At 40.3% G+C, this 8,319-nt stretch overlaps 2 protein-coding genes across 2 annotated transcripts; one reads left to right on the plus strand and one right to left on the minus strand.

Annotated features, from left to right (window-relative positions):
* Positions 1-90: 90 nt before the first annotated feature.
* LOC112185027 (zinc finger-containing ubiquitin peptidase 1) lies at positions 91-3,147 on the plus strand. The gene is made up of 6 exons (XM_024323240.2): positions 91-562; positions 685-784; positions 1,125-1,990; positions 2,085-2,196; positions 2,308-2,403; positions 2,485-3,147. The coding sequence occupies exons 1-6, from the start codon at positions 471-473 to the stop codon at positions 2,566-2,568; spliced, it is 1,350 nt and encodes a 449-aa protein (XP_024179008.1). The 5' UTR covers positions 91-470; the 3' UTR covers positions 2,569-3,147.
* Positions 3,148-3,234: 87 nt separating this feature from the next.
* LOC112185014 (ABC transporter B family member 19) lies at positions 3,235-7,857 on the minus strand. The gene is given in 10 exon segments (XM_040508493.1): positions 3,235-4,759; positions 4,886-5,314; positions 5,380-5,752; positions 5,859-6,082; positions 6,165-6,478; positions 6,571-6,830; positions 6,908-7,108; positions 7,181-7,356; positions 7,428-7,482; positions 7,570-7,857. Coding segments are annotated over 10 exon segments (3,798 nt in total). The 3' UTR covers positions 3,235-3,281.
* Positions 7,858-8,319: the final 462 nt, after the last annotated feature.

An 8,319-nucleotide genomic window follows, 5' to 3' on the forward strand; every position in this document is an offset into this window, starting at 1 on the left:
TCTCCTAAAACTGTAGTTGCGAAGGGGTGACTTTAAAAATTCATAACAAAAAATTGGATTGAGATTTTTTAGTTCGGTCAGTTTGAGAAGTGCTCAAAAATCATGATTTAATAGTGAAAAAAATAAAAACTGCTATTTTCACCAAAAAAAACCGTGTGCTATAATCCATAATTTTGGATGAAAAATGAGTTTTTGACAAAAAAAAAATCAATGTGGGAGGGACCTTCATAGCCTCGCTCATTTTCGACAAAGTTCACACTTTTTTCCATTACATCTATCGCAATCCCCCTTATATTTGGGCTAACTGTGCATGTTTAGCCTTAAAGGGAAATGATAATCAGTACAAGCCCAATGAGACTTAATTATTGAAGCCCATTATTGCGGATTCGGGTTTGGCTTGACCCGAAACGAAAGAGGAATGCCCAGCACATAAACGCAATTCAAATTACCAGAGCGAGCTTCGATTTTGAATGATTGGTTTTGATCGCATGAGTGCTATGGATTCTTCTTCGTCTTCTTGCCCCTTCTGTAATCTCACAGTTCCATCCTCACAACTTGAACGGTAATGCTTGCAAAAAGTTCAGACCTTTTTTGCTTTTTTCTGCAAGAATCACATCTTTTTGTATACAAAGTTTAAGCCTTTAGTGGTTATGTGCGTGTAATTTATATGAAATTGAATTGCAGGCATGCCAATAGTCACTTTGAGGTTGAAGATGAGCAACTGGCTATGGACTTGGAGTTTGCCCAGCAACTTGCTTTGGAACCTTCTTCTCCACCGTCCATGGTACTCCTTAGTTTTGCTTTCCCCATCAGTTTTCTTGTATTGCTTGCCCTATTCAATACATTAAGAAAGAATGGTATCATAAAAGTTATATGCTTGCAGTGATTACTGGGATGTATGTGTTGAAAGATTAGATTTTCATATGTTAATATGCGACTATGAATTGGTTTTTAGAATGATTGTGTTTGATGTTTTGGGTTGTTTTTAATGAGAATGAAAGGATTTTTCGTCATTTTTTATAAGGGCGAAGAAGAACATCCATGTTTGTCTACTGTTCTTGTTTGATAATGGAATTTGAAGCTTGGTCCAGTAACTAATTAGTTTCATACGGGTATATGTTCAGAATAATCAAACAATCAGAGACTTGCCATTAGCAAGATTTCATGGACAATGTAGCATGGAGGAAAGTATCTCCTGCCTGGCTGCTTTACAGACTAGAACCACTTTCCATGAAATTGAAGGTGGTGTGATGGCTCTGCTGAGAGAGTGTTTGGAGTTAGAACCTAGAGATACAACGACTTTTTTGTGTGGTTATACAGATCATATTCAGAGCATTCGATCTGAGGATTCTGGGTGGGGTTGTGGGTGGCGTAACATCCAAATGCTTAGCTCCCATTTGCTTATGCAAAGGCAAGAGACTCGAGAAGTTTTGTTTGGTGGTGCAGGATTTGTTCCTGATATCCCATCACTCCAAAGATGGCTTGAGATTGCTTGGGAAAAGGGATTTGATGCAGCTGGCTCTGATCAGTTTGCTAACAAAATTTATGGCTTGAAAAGATGGATTGGAACAACTGAATGTGCTGCTATTTTCCGTTCTTTTGGGCTGCGAGCAAGGATAGTGGATTTTGGTCCTAAGGAACTCGAACCATATTATCATTCTCTTCCTGGTTCAAGGCTTGGGGAAGAGGTCAAGAGAATACATAATGGTGGGAAGAGGAAAGCAATTCAGGTTTGTGGACCGATGGATAGATATTTGCCAGAAAGGAGTCATGATATTAACCAAGCAAGTTCCAGTTGCCGTGAAAAGTCGAGTTGTTCTACTAGCCATATAGGTGATTCTTGGGGTAGGAAAAGTAATTATAATTCGGGAAATAAGTTTTCAAAGAAAAGCAAGGGTCATCAGGTTCTCATGGATTGGATCTGGAATTACTTTAATGATGGTAACGTTACCAAAACGGGCAATCACCAGGTCATTGTTAGTGACAAAACGTAAGTTTCTCTATCCCAGTAATGCATTGTTTGAACATCTTTTACATAAATGTTTTATGTTGTGCCCTAATATGTAGAGACTTTCTTTGAGCAGACCCTTGTACTTTCAGCATGATGGGCATTCGAGAACCATTGTTGGGATTCAAGTCAAAAATCAACATAACGGGATGCAGCAACACACTCTCTTAATTTTGGACCCTGGTCATGTAATCTTCTGTCCCTTATGAAATCTGTGTAGCATCTTACCTTTAGCATGTGTGTTTTAAAGTTGATTACTAAACTCAATTACTTTTGACTTTTCTGCCACATGATTACAGAGAACGGCAGACCTGGAAAGATCTCTGAAGGAAAAGAGAGGATGGCAGAAGTTTATAAAAAGAGGAGTTCACACACTGAGAAAGCCACAGTACCAGGTAATGGCTAATGAAACATAACATGTTTCTTTGGTTTTATTGCTCTTTAGGACCGGGCTTGATGTAATGATTTTGTTTCAGTTGTGTTATATTGATCCTGGCATTTCAAGTGGAGATGAAGTGGAGTTGCTCAAGACTCTAGATAGTGTTTTTCTTGAACTCTAGAGGACCCTGTTCAACATTTTGACTTGTCAGTGGCTATGCTATTGTTAGATTTGAAATCAATGCATGACAAAAGAAAATTTGGGTATCTGAAGAATGAAAGTTCACTGTTCTAAGGCTTCCTTCCCTCCCTTAAATGCTATTGTTAGATTTGAAATCAATGCATGATAAAAGAGAATTTGGGTATCTGAAGAACGAAAGTTCACTGTTCTAAGGCTTCTTTCCCTCCCTTAAAGAGAAAGTTCAGACTCTGAAGCTCGTGCAGAAGGTTTCACGCTATGTGCCGAGCTCTTCTTGATCAATGATCTTGACTGCTGAGGGTTGATTTTGTGGAAATGCCTCAATGTTCAAGGACTTTGTATGTGCAAGAGGAACAGAAAGTTGGTGATACACTCCTATTCTACTCTTCAGCTGCTAGGCAGCTCAGATCTTTTGTCAGCTCTTAATCTGGGGTATCTTGGTTAAATTATGTGAGCTACCATAATTTACTTTGATGCGAGTTTATTCTCTTGTATACTGACTTTGTAACTGTGAACAACTTTATTCATTTATCAATATATAGGAAAATGTTCTTCTACTCAACAGTTTATTCTGTCATTAAGCCACCTCTATTTTAGTGACAAACTACTACTACGATACTATTACATTAGGCTTCAAAGGACATTATAGGCCTAAGGCTTTTCTAAGTTCCCTTGGTGTTTGCGCATTTCAATATGTTACTCTTCTCCCATGCTCTGTATCTGATATAATCTTGAATAAACTCCCTCAGATGCTGTTATTAGGGTTGAGTGGGATCCCATCTCCACAATCTCACCTTTGTCCATGACAACAATGATATCCGACTTTATTATTGTGGAAAGCCTATGTGCAACTGTAATCTGTGTGGTTTTTGACAGCAGGCCCCCATTCTTTTTCAAATTTATCGCTTCCAATGCACTCACCACAGATTTCTCAGATTCAGCATCAAGGGCACTTGTTGCTTCATCCAGAAGCAAAATTGCAGGCCTCTTTAGCAGTGTTCTAGCTATGGCTATTCTTTGCTTTTGTCCTCCTGAAAGTTGGCATCCCTTCTCCCCGACAACTGTTTCATATCCATCAGGCAAATTACTTATGAACTCATCAATGTTTGCTTCCTTTGATACCTCCACAATCTCAGTTTCAGAAGCACTTTCGTTCCCGTAGCAGATATTGTGTCTGATTGAGGAGCTAAAAAGAAGAGGCTCTTGTTGCACCAACCCTATTTGTGTTCTCAGCCATCTCAAATTGTATTCCCTTATCTCCTTTCCATCAATGAGTATCTTACCTTTCAAGGGATCATAAAATCTTAGCAGAAGGGCCAGAACTGAAGATTTTCCAGCTCCACTTGGACCGACAAGAGCTACCTTTTTACCAGCTTCAATTTGTACACTGAAGTTGTTCAGGATACTTACTTCTGGTCTCAAAGGGTAATTAAACTCAACGTTTTGAAATTCAATGTTCCCTTTGATTCTGTCCCAATTTGAAGTTTCTGGTGTAGATGGATCTATTGCAGTTTTGCGGTCAAGGGTCTCGAATGCAGGAGTGAGTACATTGATGGCAGAAATGACAGTGGGAATCAATGTCCACAATTCTGTGATTGAAGGTACTGTGAGAGAGAAAATCTGGTATGATCTTATGCCATCTTTGAAGCTCGATTGATTTTTATGAACCAAAACTGTTGTGTACCACAATGCCACAGCATGTGCAATGTTCCATAAGCAAAGAGAAACTCCCTGAATTATGCCATACTTGATACTTTCTTTCCTGCTCATTCTCTTGGGTGTTTCCAGAGATATTTCGGCTTTTTTGAGTATATGATCTTCATGGCAAAACGACGCAACGGTTCTTATGTTTTGTGCAGACTCAGAAGCAAGAGAAACAAGTTCATTATGTGCAGCAGCTGAGTCTCCTGCAAAACCCTTGGCAGACTTGGCTTGAATGAGACCGCCAATGAAGTGGCAAGGCATCACAGCCCAAGCTACCAACCCCATTCTCCAGTTGACAACCATGCTCACAATGGTTGCAATCAGTATGGAGGAGATGCACTGAACAATGACAGACATCCGGTCAGCAATTACCAGTTTAACCATTGAAGTGTCATTGATGATCCTTGAGGTGAGCTGTCCAATGCCATTCTCAGGGTTCTCATACCATCCAATTTCATTGCGTAGCACACCTGCAAGATATTATTGTTAATGTTTAGATGTTTATTTGTAATACCTTCTTGAAGAAGAAACGTTCCATTACTGACATGGATACATGAGATGATGAAACAGTAGTGTGTGTGTGTGTGTGTGTGTACCTGAATAGAGAGCACGTCTCAGGTTTGTCATGGCCTTCTCTCCAACCATTCCAAAGAAGTAATGTTGCAAGGTGTGAGAGAACAACGAAATGAATCCAATTAGAGCGAAGGTGATTGAATATTTTGAGACTTTTCTTTTAGCATCTGGGTGGTAGTATGCTACTCCTATTGTTATAATGTAATACCCAAAGACAGGCTTTGATATGCCAGAGAAAGCTGCTGCAAAAGAACCAATAGCAATCTTTACGAGTTCTCTCGTTTTCAAGCCAAACCAGATTCTGAAGAATATGGTTTGTTTTCTTATTTCCTCTTCGTCTTGCTTGGGAGGCTGATTAGGATACTGGTCGCTGTGGGGCTCCTTAGCTCGTGTTATCTGTTCAGGTGAGTTCTTTTGGTGGATGCTTTCATGTTCTTCAGAGGGACCATCTTCTCTGTTAAGTCATTCAGTCAACAATGAATTCAGGTTATGTATCTCTATGAGGAATTGAGGATACATACAGTAGATAGTTTAAGTGTAATTTACCTAGACTCATGAACTGGGTTGAGGTTCTGCATGTTAAATAAGTTGTTGTAGAATTTGCTGCTTTCAAGTAAGCTCCGGTGAGTTCCTGTTTCTGAAACTTGTCCATTTTCCACAACCGCAATAATATCTGCATTAACAATAGTTGATAGTCTGTGCGCTATCAAGATGACTGTCCTTCCTTGCATAGCCTTGTCAAGTGCTTCTTGAACCACCTTCTCAGATTCCGAGTCAAGAGCACTTGTTGCCTCATCAAGCAGAAGAATAGGAGGATTCTTGAGAATGGCTCTTGCTATGGCGATTCTCTGCTTCTGGCCTCCAGATAACTGGACTCCCCTTTGTCCTACCTGTACCGCATTTCAGACAAGGTGTAAGGCGTACAAATTATTATAAAACTTGTATTAACAGATTGTCACTCCGCCTTGGTGAGGGTGGAGGAGTTGAGAAGCTGACCTCTGTGGAGTACTGATCTGGAAGTTGAGATATGAAAGTGTGTACATTTGCCATCACTGATGCTTTCTGGATCTCTACATCTTCTGCATCCATCTTACCGACTTTCATGTTGTCCGCAATGGTGCCTGCAAACAGTGATGGTTCCTGCGAAACAGCTCCTATGTTTTTCCTCAGGAATTTCAAGTCAAGATCCTTGATGTTGTGGTTGTCAATCAGAATCTTCCCTGAAGATGAAAGTTTAAGGCATATGGGAGAAGTAAATTGCCTATATGTGTTGAGAAGTTGAAGATTGAGGTATATACAAACCTTTTGGCGGATCATAGAATCTTGCGACTACTGAGATGATAGTACTCTTTCCACAGCCACTGCTGCCCACAAAGGCTACAGTTTTTCCTGCTGGGATTGACAATGAAAAGCCTTGAAGGATGGCTCTGTCAGGCCGGGAAGGGTAGGAAAAGTAAACACCATGTATGTCAATGTTGCCGTAAATCTTGTCAAGTTCCTTCCCTGGTGAATCATAACTTATAGCTGGCTTTCTATTGATCACCTTGAAAACTTCAGTTCCTGCAGCCTTTGCTTGATTGAAGACTTGCATGTCCGGCGCAGCATAAGTGAGTGATCTGAAATTCATACAAATTAGCTAATGACTAGTGAGCTTATATAGAAACTTTCTGATCTTTTCCTACCAGTATGGAACTAATTTGTTGCTTACATGGCTCCAAAGAGAATGCACATGACAGCGGCTATAATATCTCCACCGCTTGCCCTCTTGGCAGTGACTACAACAGCACCAACCCAAATGATGATAGCCCAGGAAATGAAGGTCACAGATTGAAGCATTCCTGTTCCAACTCCCTTTACTAGAGCCTCCCCTTTGCTTAGCAAATACTGTTTGGCCATGCAGTTTGAGAAAGATTTGATTGCCGAGTTTTCTCCAACGAATGCATATACTGTTTTGATTTGACATATGGTCTGAGATGCAGGAATATGATCAGTTAGTAAGATGGATGAGTATCAATGCTGTTATTGGAAATTGACATGATTTTTACCTGTTCTACCATAGAGGTAGCTTCCGCCAGGTAAAGCATCCTAGCAGCCGAGACAGCATTCATCTTCTTAGTATAAGTGGCTCCGATTGCAAGAATCAAAGGAACAACCAACAAGGTAAGCAGTGCAACTTCCCAACAGCATATTGCAGCAATCAAAATCCCCGAAAAGAAAGTTGCGAAACTTGACAGAAAATGCCCCAACTGCAAGTGCATCATGAGAAACTTGTAAGTAACTAAAGCAAGAATGACTGGTATACAAGTGTATATATTTACCGTCTCTCCGATTGCACTGTGTATGATACTAGTGTGGTTACTAATTCCGGTGATCACTTTTCCACTGGTTAAGTCTGTATCGAAAGCCCCAACCTCCTGGCTGAGCACTGCTCTTAGATATGCTAGTCTTAGACGTGCCACTTGTCTTTCACTTGAATACATCCAGCATCCAACTTCTGCAAAATCGAAAACACCATGGAGGATAATATGTGACTGAAAAACTTGCAGAGCGGTTAAGGAAACTTACCAAGTATTCCAGCCGGAAATGTGGCGAAGGCCATGTACCACACATATGGAATAACCTGAACAAACAAAATACAACAAACCCATGAGTAACTCCTCCCACAAGCAATTAATACTTTTGGAAACTAGTTCTCCGAAAAGTTTACCTTGTTCAGTGCTTTAACCATGGCAGGTGTGTCGTTGATATTGTTCCCAAAAGCATCGAGTGCTCTGCCGAGCAGTAGATATCCAACTGGAAAAGCCATACCATGGACAACAGAACCCAACGTCCCCAATCCCATCATAATCCAATCCCATCCGTCCGCATAGCTTAGCAGCTTACTGAATCCCAACGTTTCGGATGAGCTTCCCTTCGTCTCAACATCCTCATCGATTGCTTGTTTCTTCTTTTCCATATGCTGCATGAGTTCTTCGTGGGGTTGAGGTTGAACCATTTTGCATGCTAGTGCAGTGTACTATATATTATATAACAACGCACGCGGAGAAATTGTCAAAGGTGTAGGTGTTGCTAGCCAGGCTTTCAGTTAATTTATACATATTATTACGTTTATGAAAACAATAGAGATGCGGATCGGATCAAGGAATATATGAGAATATGCGTGACACAGCCGAGAAAAATGCTTGCTAAAATGGCTTCTTCTTCTTAGCTGCCTCTTGGTGTTTTGGACTGTGATGGCCCTGCGTGCATAACTGCATTTACAACTGTACAAGGTTACAAACTAATTGAGATATACTAAAGCAGTGTCCACGCAGTGATCGGCAATAATTCATATGTAAAAAATTGACCGTAGTACAGATTTTTATATGTTTTCGATATGTTAATTGATAATAAAGTCCTTATCTAATGAGTTATTTAACTAAGATGACTGGAATCTCTGCCGATGATCGGAACGATG

The sequence above is a fragment of the Rosa chinensis genome, chromosome 1, assembly GCF_002994745.2.
Source record: "Rosa chinensis cultivar Old Blush chromosome 1, RchiOBHm-V2, whole genome shotgun sequence".
NCBI classification, from domain to species: domain Eukaryota; kingdom Viridiplantae; phylum Streptophyta; class Magnoliopsida; order Rosales; family Rosaceae; genus Rosa; species Rosa chinensis.